This window comes from Polypterus senegalus, chromosome 1 (assembly GCF_016835505.1).
Source record: "Polypterus senegalus isolate Bchr_013 chromosome 1, ASM1683550v1, whole genome shotgun sequence".
Lineage (NCBI taxonomy): Eukaryota > Metazoa > Chordata > Cladistia > Polypteriformes > Polypteridae > Polypterus > Polypterus senegalus.
In genome coordinates this window covers 19,993,941-20,015,455 of record NC_053154.1, presented here as the reverse complement: position 1 = coordinate 20,015,455, position 21,515 = coordinate 19,993,941, and the positions used below count along the sequence as shown (strand labels likewise).

General features: G+C 40.2%; 1 protein-coding gene across 1 annotated transcript in view; it reads right to left on the bottom strand.

Annotated features, from left to right (window-relative positions):
- Positions 1 to 856: 856 nt before the first annotated feature.
- th (tyrosine hydroxylase) overlaps positions 857 to 21,515 on the bottom strand; it is a 78,569-nt gene continuing 57,910 nt past the window's right edge. The window contains exons 12-13 of the mRNA XM_039744522.1: positions 15,906 to 16,039; positions 857 to 1,913 (exon numbers count right to left, since the gene is read on the bottom strand). Of these exons, the coding sequence (XP_039600456.1) occupies positions 1,754 to 1,913; positions 15,906 to 16,039 (294 nt within the window). The 3' untranslated portion in view covers positions 857 to 1,753. The remainder of the gene's footprint in view (positions 1,914 to 15,905; positions 16,040 to 21,515) is intronic.

Genomic DNA, 21,515 nt, shown 5'->3' with positions numbered 1-21,515 from the left:
CATCTTTGGGCTGCAGGAAGGGAGGAGGAGGAGAATGAAACGGAAGGTGATTATTGTTTAGAAGGAGCCTCCTTATGCAAATCTTTTCTTTGTAAAAATGTCGAGATGATGGATTTCGACATGCTGTACATATTAGCGAGATCGGTCACACGAACACCACTCTCTTATTTCCGCACAATTTCCTTCTTCATTTTGATTGTGATCGCTGTTTCTCAAGTTAATAATGACAGTAGTCGAGCACTCAGTTCAAAGCTGGTCGTGTTGTTAACTGCTGTAATAATACACTCCAAAGCAAGCCGGTGCTGACTCAGCCTGATGACATCATCATGTGCCGCGCCAGACCGCTAGCTAACATCCCTTAACAATCGCTTTCTTTACCTTCGTTACCTTGTCTTCCTTCCTTAGCAATTATGTGTCTTACTTGCCATTGCCTTAGTGAATTATATACATAGATAAATCACTGCACTGACCGAAATTACGTCCACAAACACATGTATCTGGGCTCCGACTGACGCTTACGAACGCTCTTGGCTGGTTTTTTTACAATCGCACAAGCGGATACACGTGACCGCATTCGGGTCGTAAAACAAGATGTTAGTCGTAATTCAAAACAAAAATTTTGGTCGTAAATCAAGTTGTTAGCATGTCAGCCCGGTCGTATATCAAGGGTATCTTTTAAAGTTCCATCGTAAGCCCATCTGTTTGCTTAACATATAATGCCCTTCATTTATTACATCCAACAACTTTGGGTTTCATGAAATCTTCTTAGGTTACACTTGAACATTTGCTTAAGAATCGTTTGATCTCCAAGCCCACATACTATACAAATATACAATAGACATGTTGACCAGAAACATTTACAATAAATATTGCACATTTTATTTCCAGAATAATGGGGATTTTTTTTGCAATAAGGATATAACATCATGGTGAGATATGCTGTAAATAAAAACAATTCAACTATTCACTTAGAAAGTATGCAAAATGAATATGTATAAATTACACATAATCAATAACATAAGGAATTGTAAATGGGAATAAAAAATGTACATATAGTATACATGTCATATATCACATTTAGAACATAGGCTGACAGAACACAGAAACATATCTGTTCATTTTGCTACTACTAAAAGCAGAAGTATTGCTAGCTTTACACTTTCTCCAACATGTTTTAACATTTCTGACAAATCGATTTTAAAAGATCCAAATCCTATTTCTTTAACCTCTTGTCTTCACTGACATCAAACCACACTTTTCTAGCATTAGGCCATCTCAACTATCCAGTCAGCTAATGAGTGCAGTCAGACCCCTTGTCTTTAAAAATCTTACATAAATGAGAAAATAAAAGAATTATTATTAAAGATAATTGACAGCAGCACACTGCTTTTCTGTAGCCGTAAAGAACAACTGCTGTGGGTTCTGTCTTTGGGATTTAGATGTGCTCTGTCAGTTTAGTTTCTTCTTGCTGGAGGATGGCTAAATTGTTAATAAAGGAAACTGATTCTTAAATATCATAGGAAACATACTTTGCATTTAGGTAAACTAGCATCTCATTCTCATTCAAAGCAACTTGCCTGAAAACACTAACAAATGGGTACAAAAATAGTTACCAATGAATTTGACAATCCACGCTTTACATTTCACTTCATTTTTTGCAAATTTGTTTTTTTTCTAGTAAGTCAATCCAGTTACACAACAGTGCAGAATCACAATGCACAGAAGCAAGTGCAAGACATGGCATCATCGTTTTTTAACCCATGATGTTCAGAGCATCAGACAGAATCCGTAATTCATCCTTAACAGACTCAAGGCCCATTTTGACTTTTTGAGGATTATCCAGCACATCAATGCTGTAGGTGTAAGGATCGAACTTGACAGAAAATGGCCTCTTGATATTTGCTGCATAGCCTCTGTGAATCAAGAAAGCAAACTGAGGTCAGCATTTAAAATAGTGCCACCCCTTTTCTTAATACCTTTTTAACCTCTGCTTTTTTGGCACCTCAAAGGTTCTCGTCACGAGAGACATAGTTTTTTCTATTATAATTAAACTAGCCATCCCCCGCGGCTTTGCCCACATATTAGTGAAACAGGACAGTGAGAAGGAACCCGCCCAACTCCCTTCTCCTGACATCACGCTTCCCCCTCCCTTCGGCCCGTAGCCTCTGTCTCAGATTAGCGCAAATATATCACTCCTGCAAGCGAACTATGATTCTTAGCGCAATGAGAAAAGTCGCAAAATCAACAGGAATGTGTAAGCAAATTATAGAAAAAAAAAAAGATCTAAGTCCGTTAAGTAGTTTTCTTGTTCGCTAACTAAGTGGAGTTAAGGTTATGCCCCGAGGGAGACATGTGAGTGAGGAGGACCTCGTCCCCCCTCCCCGCAGCCCAGTGAGTCTCTCTTGGATTTGCGCTAATAAATCAGTACCGCAAGTGAACTTTGATACTTACCACGATGAGAATGTTACAAAATCAATGAAATGTTTTAGCAAATTATAGAAAAGAACCTGATGTAAGTACATTAAGTAATTCTCTCATGAAAAGTGGACAGACATACAAACGGGTCTAAAAAACTATAAGAAATTTTGCACTTAGGCTACGAAATTTTTAACACCGTTTCTTAGCAAGCACCAATGGGCCAAGGGTAACCTACATTCCAAATTTCAAGTCCCAAGTACTCATGGTTCTGGAGATTTTGTGATGAGTGAATCAGTGGTATTTGGCGCTTATATATATATATATATATATATATATATATATATATATATATATATATATATATATATATACACACACTGTATATATATATATATATATATATATATAGTATATAAATTTTATATATATATATAGTATATACAGTGAACCCTCGTTTATCAAAGTTAATCCATTCCAGACTCTACCGTGATAAATGAATTTTCGCGAAGTAGGATTCTTTATTTATAAATTGAATATTTTCGCAGTTAGAGTATAGAAAACCTGTTTACAACCTTCTAAATACGTTTTTAACATTATTAGAGCCCTCTAGACATGAAATAACACCCTTTAGTCACCATTACACTCATATTACCCAATATATTAGACAAAATAAGAGAAAATAAGACATATTAGACGTTACAAATATCATATTACTAGGCGCACTCGCCTTTTAAGGTGACCGACTTTTATCCTCAATTTTTGTGCGCTCCATGTGTACATCAGGCATGTAAGTGTAGGGAATGAGAACATCAAAGTGCCCATTCATAACATCTCCCGAAAACCTAAGTTTTTTTTTTTCTCCTCAAGTGCCTGTCCAAAGTCGTACATTGTCAGCCCGAATCTGTACCGCTAAAGACGGAGTTTCATGCACTAAATAAGCTATAGATGAGAATAAGCAAGCACCATCTCCCCTGATATTTACTACGCAGTGAGGCATTTGTACTCCATCAACATTCATTATTTCCAGAGACATAATTTTGTCTATTTTTCCAGCGCATCGCGCACAAAAGCAAGGAAACGATGAGAGCACCTGAACTCTGCTCACATCGCGTCGCTTCGTACCTCAAGCCGCAAGCAGTAAGTCTGTGATAAGCGGAATATGCTTTGCACTCACGGGACTGAAAGACAACGTTTTTATATAGTAGATTATTGTACTGTACATTTAATTACACACAACCACTAACCTATGAAGGCACGACCTCAGTAGGAGAGTCTTCAGAGGTGGTGCAGTATCTTCAGCAGGTGCGTTGTTGTCTTCAGTGAAGAAGTACTAGGAGTAGGCAGTGGGTGTCTGGGTGCGCGGCTGAAGAACATCTTGATAGGCAGTTGCTGGCGCTGCCTTTTCATATGCGTGAGGAGGCTTTTGTAGGATATTGCCATCTTTAATCATATCCAAGAGTTTCACCTTCTCCTGGATAGTAAGCATCTTCCTCTGGCGCTTAGTTTTATTGTCAGAAGGCTTGGAAAAAGCAGCATGTTTAGGAGCCATCATAGGGCTTAGATAAAAGTTCTCAGAAAGTGAATGCGTAGTGACTTAAGCGTGTATGAGAAAAAAATCGCGATAGAGTAAAGCCGCGAAAGTCGAAGCGTGATATAGCGAGGGATCACTGTATAGTATATATATATACTGTATATATACATACTGTATATATACAGTATATATAGTTTATATATATATATATATATATTGTGGTCCCCGGCCGGGGATGGAGCCCGGCCGGGATGCCTTAGAGGACCAGAGGAGGGTGTGTGCCTCCTCCAGACTGAGTGGGGGCATCCGTCCTGGTTATGCAGGGGGCCTCGGGTACAGGGCTTGGAAGCCCAGCCCTGTAGGGACCCGTGGCCAGCCCCAGTGCCTGTTTATCCCAGGAGCCCGGCACTTCCGCCACACCAGGAAGTGCCGGGGGAAGACGACCGGGGAGACACAGATGGCTTCCGGGTGCACGGCCGGCACTTCCGCCACACAGGGGTGTGGCCGCCGTTAAGTGCCGGGAAGCAGCTGGAGCCCATCCGGCTCCCCATAAAAGGGGCCGCCTCCCTCCAGTCAGCGGTGGAAGTCGGGAGGCAGTAAGACGGAGCTTGTGGAAGGACTGGAGGCGGCCAGGAAGGCACAAGGACTGTGGGCCCTGGACTTGGGGGAATCAGTGCTGGAGGCACTGGGGTACGTGAGTGCACTAAACTTGTAAATAGTGTAAATAAAGTGTGTTGGGTGAAAAATATGTCGTCCGTCTGTCTGTGCCAGGGCCAGCGTTAACAGTGGCGTAGCCGGCAGGATGCTCCGCCTAGTGCAAGGCGGGGACCTGCAGTAAAACAAAAAAGTTCTGTGAACGGGCTGGCGCAGCAGCGGACCCCACACACTGGCTGCGGGAGCGGCCCGTGCACAACCCCGCGGGAGCGTTTCGCCCCAGAAACCGCCGCCGGACAGCGGAATGGCTTTTCCCGGGTGCGGAGGAGAACCCGACATCGCCGGAGGGCAGCGGGCTCCAGTCGCGCTGTTGAGACGTCAGCCAGGCCGGCGTGGCAGCACAGAAGGCCACACCGGCGGGGCCTCGCATGACGGATCCGGAGGTAAGTGCCCTGCCCTGCAATCATCGGCCCCTCGGGGTCGTTCTTACCGACGAACCGGATCCGCGTCCGTGGCAGGAGCACACCGCGCCACGGGCTGTCGGCAGCTCGGCAACGGCGGCAGCAAAGAAGGCTGCGGAAACGGAGCCGCTGCGGCTCAAGGAATCGCCGCAGCCACAACGCGGCGAGGAGGCACGTCTCTGCACCCGGAGCAGGGAAGGCAAGATGGCCGCGGGCCGGATGTTCCGCCCGCTGACAGGCACGGGGTTGGCTGGTGTGTCTGGTGTGCCCGCCGAGGATTGGATGGAGGCGGGACCTAGGAACGTCAATCTCGTGCCGAAACGAGACCCGATTGGGCCGGAGGGAGTGGCCCACAGGAGGCAGGCGTCAAGTGCAGCTGATAGACAGGTAAGCTCACTGACGTCTGTCTCTCTGTTTCCACCAGCGGCTCGGCGTGAGTCGGGGGAATCCCCTCGGCCCGCCGGATTGCCGCTTGCAGATTTGCTGTGTGTTCTCGCCGCTCAGTGTGAGCAGCTGATGGGGAAGGCGGTCGCGTCGGGAGAGACGCCGCGTGAGACGGAGCTGGAGAGAGGACAGGAGGCGGCCAGAGTGAAGGCACAGAGACTGTGGGCCCTGGACTTTTGGGGGATTCGGTGCTGAAGGCACTGGGGTTGCGTGAGTACACTAAACTTGTAAATAGTGTAAATAAAGTGTGTTGGGTGAAAAATATGTCGTCCGTCTGTCTGTGCCAGGGCCAGCGTTCACAATATATATATATACTATACTGTATATATATATATATATATATATATATATATATATATATATATATATATATATATATATATATATATATATATATATATATATATATATATATATATATATATATATATATATATATAGATTCCACTTACTCTTTGCGTGGAAATTCATTTTTGTTGTTCAGTTCTTTTCCTTGTTTTTGGGAATGTTTACTTATTTGGACAATGCCTTCATACAAGACAACTTAAAACATTTGAGATATTGTATAATTGGCTACATTTCTTTTGTTTATCCAATTGGTCACACGGTGTCAGTAGTGGGATTTTTTGCCTGCCTAAGGTAAAGTCATCTCTGATGGAGGATCACAGGAATCATCGGATAGAGGGGTCCTTTCATCAGATTGGCTGGCCCAGCACTGTCTCAGCTGTGGAATGGCCAATAGGTGGAGACAGCTTGATGGCCAAGGTCTCTGTGACTCTGAACAAATCCAAATTGTATTCTGTAATATCATCTACTGTTGAATTCTGATCTGTACTTGTAATATTTCCATTGCATTGTTGTATTGTATTGAGGATTACGTATGTTCTGTTCAATGTAATGTATTGTATGGAACCCTTCTCTTTGACACCCACTGCATGGCCCAACCTACCTGGAAAGGGGTCTCTCTCTCTCTTTGAACTGCCTTTCCCAAGATTTCTTCCATTTTTTCCCTACTAGGGGGAGTTGTTTGTTTGGGAGTTTTCCTTGTCTTCTTAGAGAGTCAAGGATGGTGGGGCTGTCAAAAGGCAGGGCCTGTTTTTTTTTAAATTTCTCCTGGATTTGTCCATTTTTTGATGTATTCACTCTATCCTCATGAGTCTTCCAGAGCTTGCTGCAGAGAAGCATCCCCACAGCCTGATGATGCCACCACCTGATAATGTGAGGTGTTTAGCTTATGCCAAATATGGCATTTAGTGAAATGGCCAGAAAGCTAGTCTCATCAGATCATAGAACCTTCTCCTGCTGACTTCAGAGAGTCCAACATGGCAAACTCTCTGTGTATTGCTTTGCTATTCTCACATTAAGGTGCAACTGGTGAAGCACCCGTGCAATAGTTGGCTATCCCATCTTATTCTTTGTAGCTTTTAACTCCTTCAGAGTTCTTTTAAGTATCTTGTTGGCCTCCCTCACTTGCCTTGTTCTTACGTGATGACGATTTGCCTTTTACAGCTGGTTCATACTCGATCGATTGTTTAATGATTGATTTAACTAGATATGCAGTGACTTGGATATTTTATCATCTCCATCCCCTAACTTGTGTTTTTCATGAAGCTACTTGGAGTGTTCTATTTTTTTGTCTGCATTGTGTGGGTTAGTCCACCATACTGACTCACCACATGCTGGCCCTTTTACATTCAGGTGCACATTTTGTGAATTTCCCCTTGGGATTAATAAAGTATCTATCTATCTATCTATCTATCTATCTATCTATCTATCTATTATATAGTGCCTTTCATATCTATCTATCTATCTATCTATCTTATATTGCCTTTTCTATCTATCTATCTATTTACAGTATATTGAAAATAATTGAAACCCCAGACAAGTGACCTCTATTGAGCTAATTCTCAAATTTATGAAACCACTTAGTTTTGCAAGTGATGATTTCAGTGTGTCATATTAAACAGTTGAATTATGATCAGATCAAATCTTTTACATTTTTAATTATTTCAGAGCACATTATATTGTTTATTTTAAAGTTATAGAATCTTTTTCAGCTCATCAGTGTCAAAAAAAGGTAAATTAAATTCACTTTGTTGTATAACAACAGTAAGCTTAACATGCATCACCGAAAAATTAATGGAAGGAATTATTAAGGATAAAATTGAGCAACACATGACAAGGACAGGAGTTATTCTGAACAGTCAGCTTGGGTTTAGAAGAGGGAGGTCGTGTTTTACTAACGTGCTTGAATTTTATGAGAAGGCAACAAAAGGATACAAGCAGAGTGGAGCTTATGATATTATCTAGCTGGACTTTCAGAAAGGTGCCACATGAGAGGTTGGGCATCAGATTAAAAGAAGTGATGTTTTTAGATGGGTGCAGAAACAGGATGCAGAGGGTGATGATGTGAGCAACCTCAACAGAACTGGCCGATGTTAAGAGTGGTGACCGGCAGGGGTCAGTGCTAGGGCCACTGCTGTTTTTAATATATATATATATATATATATAAATGATTTAGATAGGAATATAAGTAACAAGCTGCTTAGGTTTGCAGATGATACCAAGATAAGTGGATTAGCAGATAATTTGGAATCTTTTTATAGACACTGTAAGACTGAGCTGAACACAAATAGCTCACCTGAACCTTTTTTAATGGTAATGCTAAACTGAATTCTCCAGGATCAATCCAAGCATAATTAAATCAAGAATTTCAGGAAAATGCTGTTAGGCTGCCTTGTAGTTCAAGTTTTGTCTGCCTTGTGGATTTTGTTAAATTATTGCTGTTGTTTTACTTTTGACAAAGGCTTTTCTAGCATCTTAAATGCAATCTTTGCTGCTCACTATAAATCTCATCCTTCATTCCTCACAATCCAATTCAGAGTCACAGGGACAGGAGCCCATTACTGCATCACTTGATGAAAGTCATCAATTCATCCTGCCTTGTGCCTAATGCTGCCAGGATAGGCTCCACCACACCAACCCTAACTTTGGAATTAGTGTGTTTGGGAATGTAATTTTTTTTATATTTGTATAATTTAATAAAATGAGTTTCATAGCGTTAATACAATACAATACAATACAATACAGTTTGTTTTTGTATAGCCCAAAATCACACAGGAAGTGCCGCAATGGGCTTTAACAGGCCCTGCCTTTTGACAGCCCCCCAGCCTTGACTCTCTGAGAAGACAAGGAAAAACTCCCAATAAAACCTTGTAGGGAAAAATGGAAGAAACCTCGGGAAAGGCAGTTCAAAGAGAGACCCCTTTCCAGGTAGGTTGGGCGTGCAGTGGGTGTCAAAAGTAGGGGGTCAATACAATACAATACACAGAACAGAACAATTCCTTAAGACAGCATAATAATAAAAATTTTAGAAGTATGGTTTAACAGTAGATGATATGACATAATTAGGTTTGGATATTTTTAGAGTCCTGGAGACCTCATCCATCTAGCTGCCTCCCCATTTGGCCATGCCACGGCTGAAACGTTGCTCCGATGAAAGGACCCCTCTTTCCCATGATTCCTGTGATCCTCCATCAGGGATGAGGATAATGTATGCAACAAAAAAAAAAAAACTTAACTGTAATGAAGGAAATTGTTATCAGATCAATTTTGATTCCTCTACATCTGATGTAGAGAAAGTTTAGGAGAAATACACTGAATTTTAAATTACATTCCAGATAATGCAGGAGCAAATAATACCAGGATTTAAAGCAGTAGAGAAATGAAAAGAACTCCTCAGCGGACGAGTAAGACATTAATAAAGAAGTCACAGAAGATAAGAATCAGCTTATCTCATTAAATATTAATATAAGAGAGTAAAGGTAAATATGACCATTACACTTTAAAAAATAATCATGAGCCTCATCAAATTTTCCTGTGAAACGTGTAGGTGTAATTGGGGGTTTTAATACTAAAGAACATTTCTGGCTTCTAATTTTGGGCCCTCACAGCTTCTGCAGATAAGCGTATTTTGTTTTGCTTATGAGTGCCATCATTTTGGGAGTCGTGTCGTCAGGACGCTGCTCCCTTGTTTTGAACGTCGCAGCATCGAACATCATAGATGTGATACTTTAAATGCTGATGCAGCTGGTTGTCTATCATCTGTGATTAAGGATGAAAACAAAAAGCTTTGTGTGCATTTCTTTTTGAAATCTGGTTTTGGAAAACTTAAGCATTCCACTATGGCCTTTGATACCATTGATCACAACATATTGTTGTCAAGGCTGGATAAGTGGTTAGGAATCTGAGGGGGTGCACTAGGTTGGTTTAAATCTTACTTCACAAATAGGACCTTTTCTGTTGGTAACAAGTCTGTACTTTCTTCTATTGCTCATTTGAAATACAGTATGGTGTTCCACAGGTGTCTATTCTGGACCCTTTGTTATTTTCTTTGTATTTGCTACCCCTTGGGTCCATATTTCGCAAATATGGTATTTCATTTAATTTCTACGCTGATGATACCCAGATTTATTTACCTATGACTAAGGAGTCATTAAAGTCACTACATGAATGTTATGATGAGCTCAAACATTGAATGGCCATACATTATTGAAACTCAATCACAGTAAGACTAAGGTTATTGTATTTGGACCAATGGCTTCTGATGGGGCTGTCAGGGATCAGCTCGGCTTATTAGCTGGGTTTTGCAAACCCCATGTCAAAAATCTTGGGGTTATCCTTGATTGCAATCTTTATTTTAATAAACAGATTTAGTCCATTGTTAAGAGCTACTTTTTTCAGTTTAGACTGCTTACTAGAGTCAAACCGTTTCTGGGGCACTCTGATTTGAAGAAAGTATGCCATGCTTTTATTATATAGCGTCTCGATTATTGAAATTCACTTTATTCTGGAATCAGTAAATTTCATCCTTCTCGGCTGCAGTTGGCTCAGAATGCTATTGCTCGTTTTCTTACTGGGTCTCAGAAAGTTGTGTCCATTACTCCAATTCTGGCCTCGCTTCATTGGCTCCCAGTTGAATTTAGGATTAACTTTAAAATTTTACTTTTGGTTTGTAAGTCGCTAAATGGTGTTGCCCCATCCTATCTGGCCGAGTTGCTGGTTCCATATACACCAGTCCACTCTTTACGTTCCACTCAACAGAAATTGTTGGTTGTGCCTAAGTCTAAAATGAAGACAATGGGTGACCGTGCCTTTGTTGTACTAGCACCAAAATTATGGAATGCTCTGCCAATTGACCATCAACTCAAATATCTAAACTTAAAACACACTTGCTTTCGATTGCATTTAACTTTACATGAGTAACTCTGGTATCATTTTTATTAATAATTCATTCTTTTTTCTTCATATCCATTGTTTTTCTGTAAATTGTTTATCTTCTAATCTGTTCTTTTAACTTATTTGTTTGAGCATTTATGTAATTTTTGTACTTTGTTTACTGGTTGGGCGGCACGGTGGCACAGTGGGTAGCGCTGCTGCCTCGCAGTTAGGAGATCCGGGTTCACTTCCTGGGTCCTCCCTGCGTGGAGTTTGCATGTTCTCCCTGTGCCTGCGTGGGTTTTCTCTGGGTACTTCGGTTTCCTCCCACAGTCCAAAGACATGCAGGTTAGGTGGATTGGCGATTCTAAATTGTGCTTGGTGTGTGCGTGTGGGTGTATGTGTCCTGCGGTAGGTTGGCACCCTGCCTGGGATTTGTTCCTGCCTTGCACCCTGTGTTGGCTGGGATTGGCTCCAGCAGACCCCCGTGACCCTGTGTTCAGATTCAACAGTTTGGATAATGGCTGGATGTTTACTGGTTTATTATTGATATTTTTTGATTTTATTGTACAGCACATTGGTTTACACTTATGGTGTTTTAAAATTGTACTTTATAAATAAATTTTGATTTTGATTTTTGATTCCCCTGTCATGCACGCGCGAGTAGGAGGCCACGGACGGATTCGAACGCACCTGGAAACATATTCGCCGGCAGGGAATGGTAGGGTACTAACTTTCTCCCTCTGCTTTCTCATAGGAAAAAGGACCTCCCTTCGTCTTAAGTCGGGTTTTGACCGCAGTGCGGCACTTCCGCCCTTCCTCCGCCATCTTGCCCTGACGTCACCAATCCCAGCCTCCCTCACGGTCCTTCCCAGCATTCCTCCACTTCCGGCTCCTCCCCAATAAAATGGCCGCGACGCCATGGTTCGGCGTCGCGTTAGGAACGATTTTTGTTTGTGATTTTGACCTGTTTATTAACATAATTTCTGCACAATATACAGGGCTGGCGGACCCCAAAACTTTATGCTGTCTCCTCTTGCGTATTTTACACCCCTTTTACTACATGTTCTGGTTCCTGTGTTGGCTTTAGTGATATACTAGGGGGCTTCACCCCCTGTTCGCTTTGCTTGCCATCCCCGGGGCCTGCGCTATGCACTAGCCTGTTTACGGTTCTGCCGCTTGCATATGGAAATGTGGATGTACAATTTAAACAGATTTTTATTTTCACGGGAATTGTTACATATACATAATAGAAGTAACTATATTACATTACAGCGATTAATTAACCACGTTAAAAAATAGTAAAACGGAGTAATTTGAAAGTAAATTATTCGTTAGAGTTATTCGTTGAGTAATACAATTTTGTTCTGTTTGGTTTTGAAATTAACAAGCAAATACTTTTTAAACTTACACTTTTACTGTAAAACTTCAGTAAAACTATTTTTTTTAATAAAATGTTCATTAATATCGCATTGAATTTTGATTCTGTGTTTGGACTTTCATTGTGACAATGCAGCATATAACTGCCTATGAGTGAATTTCGTTTCTTTCTCTCTATTAAAAAAATTGAGTTTTTTGAATGTTTGGCTCTGTGATTTGTTAATTGTCTTTCCAAAAGCTATTCTAACCAGAAACTGTTAACGTTTTAATGTGAATGCCATATCACGATCTCCCTTGTTGTCTAATGCTAACCGCGGAAGATTTACTACATTACCTTTCTTGGATACATCCTTCTTTCTATAGTAATTCGTGCAGTGGAAGACCATATGGTGACAACAATTGTAGATATTCTTCGGGATATTGTAAGTTGATGTTTTCATGTTCCGCACCATCACCACCAACTGTTTCAGCTTAGGCTATTGATACGCATTTAACCAATTTGCAGTGTAACTGATTGACATTTTTGGCATTAATTCGTTTGACTTCATCGTTTCTCAGCACTAGGATTGCCCTTGTACTCATTTTTTTCTGTTGATAACCCTTTGTAATGAAATTCTTCAGTAAGATTTGGACATAATACTTCTTTAATTGGGAACTTAAAGTGAGGAAAATGTTAAAATGTATAAGAGCTGATGGACAGGAACTGTGTCTGACAAAAGCATTCACATGAACGAGAGGTGAGAGGACCATGTGCGTGGTTGAATATGGTTGAGAGGAGCCAAAGTCTCACAGGACTTGAAAAAATCTCTTCAAAAAAGTTTCGTCTTGTCGCAGGATTTTTCTATATGAAAGAGAGATTTAGTGTCCTTTGGTTATTGACCCATTTTGACTATTGGCTAAGACTCCTACTAGTACAGGGTTCTCAGACTCCAGTCCTGGAGGGCCACAGTGGCTGCAGGTTTTCATTCTAACCCTTTTCTTAATTAGTGTCCTGTTTTTGCTGCTAATTAACTTCTTTTGAATGAATTTTAATTGACTTGCTCTTGAGGACTCAGACCCAATCATTTTTGCCATCCACCCATCCATTATCCAACCAGATATATCCTAACTACAGGGCCACGGGGGTCTGCTGGAGCCAATCCCAGCCAACACAGGGCACAAGGCAGGAAACAAACCCTGGGTAGGGTGCCAGCCCACCGCCAGGATAATGTTTTTTCTTTTTCCTTAATTAGTAGCCAAACAATAATGAAACAAAATGAACCAAAGTATGACCAGTAAACTGTGACCATCATACAATATCTGAAAATAAAAAGGGTGGAGGTCTCAGGTATGTTGATTTGCTCAGGTCCACAAAAGCATTTTAATATTTTGGAAATGGCTGCTATTGTACAGTGAAAGCAGCATCAAGCCATGGAATTAAAGAATGAGTTTAATTAACAACAAGACAAAATTTCGTCGTCTGCATGGAAAAAATTAAACAAGACTTGCATAGATGGTCAACCCTTCATCTCACACTAGCTGGAAGAATTAACACTGTTAAGATGAATATTCTTCCTAAGCTCCTTTTTTATTTCAAAACATACCAATATACATTAATAAATCGTTCTTTAAGCAATTAGATTCAACAATAACCTCATTTATTTGGAATTCTAAACATCCACGCATCAAAAGAGCGACCCTACAAAGACAAAAGGCAGAAGGCGGCATGGCTCTACCTAACTTCCAGTTTTATTACTGGGCAGCAAATATACAGTCGATAAGAACCTGGACACAAATAGAAGAACATACACAGGCATGGACCGCAATAGAAGTAAAATCCTGCAGTACTTCTTTGCATTCCTTGCTCTGTGCTCCAATAAACACACATTATCGGTAATACACCAATAACCCAATTGTACTCCACTCACTTAGAATCTGGAACCAATGTAGAAAGCATTTTAAGACGGAGAAGCTTCTATCTGTGGCACCCCTGCAAAAGAACCACCTCTTTCAACCTTCACAAACATATGCAGTTTTTAATATCTGGAAAAAAATTGGAATTAACTTGCTTAGAGATCTTTATATAGACAACGTCTTTGCATCCTATGAACAATTACATTCCAAATTTAACATTCCAGCTACACATTTCTTTCACTATCTTCAAATCAGGAACTTTGTTAAACAGAACCTTCCAGATTTTCCTCATCTTGCACCCTCATACACGCTGGAAAAATTATTGCTCAATTCCAAGGAGTTAGACTCCATCTCTACAATATATAAAATCCTTTTACAATCCCTTCCTTTCAAAGATCCAAGAGGACACTGGGAAAAAGATCTCTCAATTAATATATCAGAAAAGGAGTGGAAAGTAGCAATGCAGAGACTTCACTCGAGCTCCATATGCGCAAAGCATACAATTATACAACTCAAAATTATATATCGAGCACATCTGTCTCGACTAAAACTCTCAAAATGTTTCCAGGGTGATGATCCAACCTGCGAACGTTGCAACCAAGTCCCAGCCTCACTAGGTCACATGTTCTGGGCCTGCACCAAATTAACATTATTCTGGACAAAAATTTTTAATTACCTCTCAGACAGTCTTGGACTCACAATCCGTCCTAACCCATTAACAGCTGTGTTTGGGGTTCTTCCAGAGGGTCTTAAAGTGGAGAAAGACAAACAAACTGTGATTGCATTCACTACACTGTTGACATGCAGACTCATTCTGATAAACTGGAAGAACCCAAACTCTCCTCTTTTAAGTCAGTGGGAAACTGATGTGTTATATTATTTAAAATTGGAAAAATCAAATACTCAGTTAGAGGATCTGTACAGACTTTTTTCAAAACATGGCAGGATCTAATCAGTAATATTTTAAAATAAGTTCATAAAGCACAGAGAATTTATTAATTTAGGTATGTTTACAAGCCTTAAATTTTACACCGTTTGGCTTGCTCTCTCTCTCAGGGTGGGGATCGATCTGTTCTTAGCATAATTCTTTTTTTGTAAAACTTGATTGCTATGTATTGATTGTAATAAAATTAATAAAAAAAAAATAAATAAAAAAAATAATAATTAACAACAAGACTCAACGCCTGATTAAGCAACTGGTTGGAGTGAAATTAGTTGGAGTTTGAGGCCCTGACTTAGTTGGTCTTCTGTTGGCTCTCTCACTTCACATTTCATTTCTGTTTGGGGGCCATTTAAGGAAAGAAATTAAGCAATTAAGAGGAACAATGAAGAAATTCAGGGGACCAAATCTTAAAAAACAAGTCAATTAAAATTAATTCTAAAGAAGTGAATTAGCAGCAAAAACAGGTTACAAATTAAGAAAAGAGGTTGAGTGAAAACCTGCAGCCACTGCGGCCCTCCAGGACTGGAGTTTGAGATCCATGTACTATTCAATGGTAGTCATTCTTTATCTTCTCAGCGTTCAAACAGATCTTTGCCTCACACAACACTCAGTGTCCAAGTTTCCGGATTTGCTCAAAACAAACAGCAACTAGTTCTTTAAATTCTTGTCAGAGAACTAATTTCTTTGATGGCTCAGTACTCTGGCAAGGTCCTTAGGGACTTTTTGGATTTTATTTTAGTTTTCCCATTGTATTTTTTGATTTCCTGTTAATGAATCCCCACTAGTTTTTTGATCATTCAATTTCTGTATTCATCTCCAAGTACATTTGTCTTTTTGTAGTTTTTGAGACAAGCCACGTTAACCTGCAGAAGCATAGCAACTCCCAGTTGAATGGTTAAAAGGCTGAATATGACATTTTCATATGTACTCTGAGAATGCTACATTTCACCCGACTAAGGCATACCTGAGTTTCTTCTTTGCATCCGAGAAGCTCTCAGAGACAAAGTATACTGGCTGGTAAGTCTGGTCCTGGTAAGGCTGAACTGCTGCAGCTTCAGGTTGAAATTCTCTGAGCTCTGGCTCACCTGATAAAGAGTGCTGGAAATACACAAATCAAAGATGTAAAAATTGCATTACATAAACTATTAATTAAGTATATTGTGAAAATAAAATAGCATATAATGAGTAGTCTGTGTCCTCATGGGGCATAGGAGTGCTAGTCAAAACAAGTCACTGTTTCCACTGTAGCTGTAAAATGAAGTCAGAGAGTTGCACTACTTTTGGTAATGGTTAGGAAACGAGGGAGAGAAACCAATACAAGGTGCAACTTAAAAAATTAAAAATTCACCGGTGTCTTGCCTGTTTTACTGATGACTGTGTTGGGCACAATTAGAGGCCAGAATCATTTGGTCCGTAGCACTTTTCATAGTGACGAGCATCTGGAAGCACTTTATGAAATGAATGCCATTCAGATTATAGACATATAGGATCATTATTGCTGCAAGCACAGAGTGCAGTGTGCTAACGAACATACGACATGTCACCACTAAAAGATTAAAAAAGTTGCAATTTAAAATTACGCAGTGCAGTAGAGTTGTCCAAAAGGAAACCCTCCAATATAATGGTTCTCAAGTTCAATATTAGGGCTCCACTATGGCTGCTGGTTTTTAGAGAAGCCACAGTAGACTTTAGCAAGCACCTTTTTTTAACTGAAAGCACTTTGAGAATATGCAGCAAACTACTAGAACAGAAATACCCAATAAACCCCAATAAATACAAGTTATCACCAATATACTAAGAACCCAATTGTGCTTCACTCAATCAGAATATGGACCAAATGTAGGAAGTATTTTAAGATAGAGAAGCTCTTATCTGTGGCACCTCTGCATCTTTTCCCACCCTCGCAAACGTACACAGTTTATAATGTCTGGAAAACATTTGGGATTAAATCACTTAGAGATCTTTATATAGACAACGTCTTTGCATCCTACGAACAAATACACTCCAAATGTAACTTTCCAGCAACACATTTCTTTCACTACCTTCAAATCAGAAACTTTGCTAAACAGAACCTGCCCAAATTTCCTCATCTCCCACATCCCTCTATGCTGGAAAAAATATCGCTCAGTCTCGAGGATTCAGACAGCATCTCCATAATATATAAAACCATTTGACAGTCCATCCCTTTCAAAGATCACAGAGGACAGTAGGAAAAGGATCTCTCACTCAACATCTCAGAAAAGGAGTGGAAGGTAGCAATGTACAGAATTCATTCGAGCTCCATATGCGCAAAGCATAGAATTATTCAACTCAAAATTATATATCAAGCACACCTGTCTAGCTTAAAACTGTCCAAAATGTTTCCAGGGCAAGATCCAACCTACGAACGCTGCAATCAAGCTCCGGCCTCACTGGGCCACATGTTCTGGGCCTGCACCAAATGAACATCATTCTGGACCAAAATCTTTAAATGCCAATCAGACAGCCTTGGTGTCCCAATCCCTCCTAATCCACCACCAGCTGTGTTTGGTGGGCTCACAGAAGGGCTTAAAGTGGAGAAGGACAAACATACTGTAATTGACTTTACTACACTATTGGCACGTAGACTTATTTTGCTCAACTGGAAGAATCCTAACTCTCCTCTTTTAAGTCAGTGGGTAACTGATGTTATATACTATTTGAAACTGGAAAAAATCTAATTCACACTTAGAGGAACTGTGCAGAACATTTTCAAAACCTGGCAGGATCTGATCAATAATATTTTAGAATAAGCTCTTAAAGCACTGAGGAAGCAGATTCTCTCCCCCTTTTTTATTCTCCATTTATCTTTATTCACTTATTAATTAATCTATTTACTTATTTTTACTAGCTTTAAGTTTTACTCTGCCGTCCATGCTCTCTTTCTCAGGGGTGGTGGTTGATTTGTTTTCGATTCTATTTTTTGCAAAAATTGATCTATTTGTATGAAATGTCGTGTGATTTCAATAAAATCAATACAAAGAAAAAAACATAAAAATCTGACAAAATGAGTGGAGACCAGTCACTCCATCAGGCTCATTTGTTCAGCTAATAGCTAAGCTGTCCCAATATCTTGTCCAGATTCTTTTTAGATAGTCAAGGTTTCTGCATCAACTCCACGTCTTGGTAGTTTGCTCCAGAATCCCACAACACACGGTGTAAGAAGTCTTCAGTGTAATGATGATATATCATGATGAAAAATATTACAATATTCTTGTTAGACAACTTTTGAATTAACATTTTACTGTTCTGTTAATGTGAAGATACATTAAATTTATTTTGTAGATCAAGATTAGTTTATGCATTTTGAATAGGTTTAGATAATAATTCATTTTTAATGAGACATTCTTTCTTTAAGAACTAGCCGCACTACCTCTCTAAGATGAGTTGAAATCAAAGTAATCAACGAAGCGTTAACATTTGCAGTATACCATGCAATGCTTATATCTCTGTTATACGCCATTTGGTAAGCGATTTGTAAAAACAGTGTTAAGGTGCGTGATGTCCCATCATTACAGGTGGAGTGGTGGCTCTGAGGCTGGGGATCTGCACTGGCAATCGGAAAGTTGCTGGTTTGAATCCTGTAAATGCCAAAAAGGACTCTGCTCTGTTGGGCTCTTGAGCAAGGCCCTTAACCTGCAACTGCTGAGCGCTTTGAGTAGTGAGAAAAGCACTATAAGAATGCAAAGAATTATTATTATCTACTATATGAAATGCATTTATACGAAAAATGTTTGTGATGCGCCATCTTCTGGAATGACGGAGACACAGCAACCGCATGTACACACAGACACTTATCTATTTATCAAGAGTGTCCTGGGTTGCAGTGGTTAATGGGAAAAAGGAAGAATTGTGAGTTTTTAGTGTGGAGTGGAAAGGCTGTAGAAACACACATTTCTTACTATGTCTCTCTTGAATTTTTATAATGTATCTGTGGACATAAAACTTTAAAAAATAAGCGTTGCTTGATTTACTGAACAATGGTGTGGATAAATGTGAAACGGCAACGACTGGTTGTGCATAGGTTAATGCTGCCATGAGTCCATGTTGTTTTGAACTTACAATTCTACTGTACCAATCTTTCCCTCAACCTTTAGTGGTACGTACTGGTGCCTGTTCATGTTCCTCCCCTGTCTAGATGGATTTTTCCAGTGTACTGTAGTTTTCCTTCCATATTCCAAAGATGGGAGTGATAGGTTGCTTAGCCCAGTTTCAGTGTGCCCTGTGATGGAATGGTACCCTTTCCAGGGTGTGATAAATCCACAAATTCCGTATCATTTTGTTTCGTTTCTGGAATATTTGCTCATGTGTATCTTATTTATTGTCCACATATGTGATTGAGAGACAACCTCAGGGTTCAGTTGATAGTAATTACCCTCCAAGCCAGAAGTTGACACTGTCACCTAATGCATGTCTTCTATCTCCTTCTGTAGAAATAACGATTGATGGACAGACCTCTGATGACGGTGTGATGGACAGCCAGCATTTCAGTCTGGCCGGGACGTCCCTCAACCGAGAAAAGGAAGAAAAGCAGCCTTTTCAGGGCACTACATCCCCCGGGACGCTAGATGGCAGCACCTATGACGGAAATGGTTCCCCGGATTCCCTCAGGGGAGCATGGGACATGGAGTCCATTTCTTCAGCCCTGTTGGATGCTGTGGGTGCCGCCAGGGGGAGCTCACCAAGAACCTGGGGACTATTCCTGTTACACCAACCCGGAAGTACTTCGGAGTCACAAGGACGGAAGCCTGCAGTACTTCCGGGATACGTGAGGAAGGAAGATGTGGTATTTGACCTGGAGAAGGAATACTTCCGGGTCATGAACTATTTAAAGGACTGTGGGAAACCCAGCAGGTCGAGCCGGAGTTGAAAGGATGTGTAACGGAGCTGCTGGGAGTGGAGGATTGTGTTTATTGTATTATTGATTATTGATTGGAGAATTGTGAAGTGTGTGGTACTTTGTGCACTTTATTGAAGAATATTATTAAATAATATTTTTGGTGTTTTTAAACGTGTGTTCAGGACGTCTGTCAGGTGGGATTAATGGGGCAACAGTGCCTCTAGTGTCCACGATGGTTTCTAGTGAACAAAAACCTGCCTCTACCTCTGAGTTTCCTATATAAGCCGCCATCTTGGTGCAAATAAGCAAAATATGTCTGAAGTAGACTTGTCTTGTCTATTTTCTTTATAAAAACTTCATCACAATAGTCGAGGATCACTCTGGTGCTCCCAACCTTTAGGATCTTTCTCGCCTGTTCATTTGCATTAATTAATTATTTTAGTCTGGCCGAGTCGTTTTGTATTTCTGTCAATGCCATTTTATGTCTTTCTTCACATAGCCATGGTCATGTTTTATTTATTTTTTAAAATGGAAGCTTGCATGGTTAGCTACCTAAGTGTGGATCAAGGTTTCTCAAACACAGACAAACAATAACACTTTTTATAGCTAGCCAGGCCCAAAAAAATAAATAATAAACAGATTATGGAATAAGAATTCTGAATTCTGTAGCATTTTGGTTTAGATGCACATTATAAATGTTCTCCTTGGTTCTAGCCTTGGTTAGTTTACTGGCTATAATACAAACATCTATGAACAAGAGAGAATAACAGAGAAGTGAAGGATCGTGGCAATTCTAAAAAACAAGGGTGATATTCAGAGATAGAGAAATAAAGCTGAAGTCACACACAATAAAAATTTAGGAAAAGGTTGTAGAGAGAAGGCTTAGGGAAGAGGCCACCATATGGGAGCAGCAGTTGGGTTTTATGCCAGGGATTCAGGCAGCACATAGAGAAGCGTCGTGAAAAATGGAAAGACTTGCATTTATTGATTTAGAGAAGGCTTATGATACAGTGTCACGTCAATTGGTCTGGAGATGCATGAAAGAGAGAAAGGAGGACCAGAGAAGTATGTGAGGAGTGTCCAAGATATGTATGAGGGAGTTAGAAGCAGCGTTGGTGTAACAGATAAGATCTCAATTGGAGGATGCCTGCACCAGGGATCTTCTTTAAGTCCTGACGTCTTTGATCCACTTATGGATGTGTTGAGTCATGGGATCAAAGGGCAATCCCCTTGGTGCAGGCTTTATGCTGATAACACTGTGTTTTGTAGCACCAGTAAAGAGAAAGTAAACAGGAACTTGGTAGAGTATAGAAGGGCTTTAGAAGTTGGAGGTTTAAAGATAAATACAAAATAGAGAGAATAATTGAGGGTTTTTGATGATCAGGGCACCAAAGTTAACCTGCAGGGACAGGTATTGAAAAGAGTGGATACATTTAAATATCGAGGATTAGTGGTAACCCAAAATGGAAAATTAGATGCAGAGATAACCCATTGAGGGCAATGTGGATATAACAATTTGAGGAAGATATTAGAGGCATTGAGTTAAGGTCAAGGTTAAAAGTAACATTTAAAACAATGGTAAGACCAGCAACAATTTATGGAGTTGAGAGATGGGCAGTAAAGGAGGTACAGGAGAAGAAGTTGGATGTGGCAGAAATGAGAATATTAAGATGAATGTGTGGAGTTACAATAAGGACAGAATATGAAATGAGACAA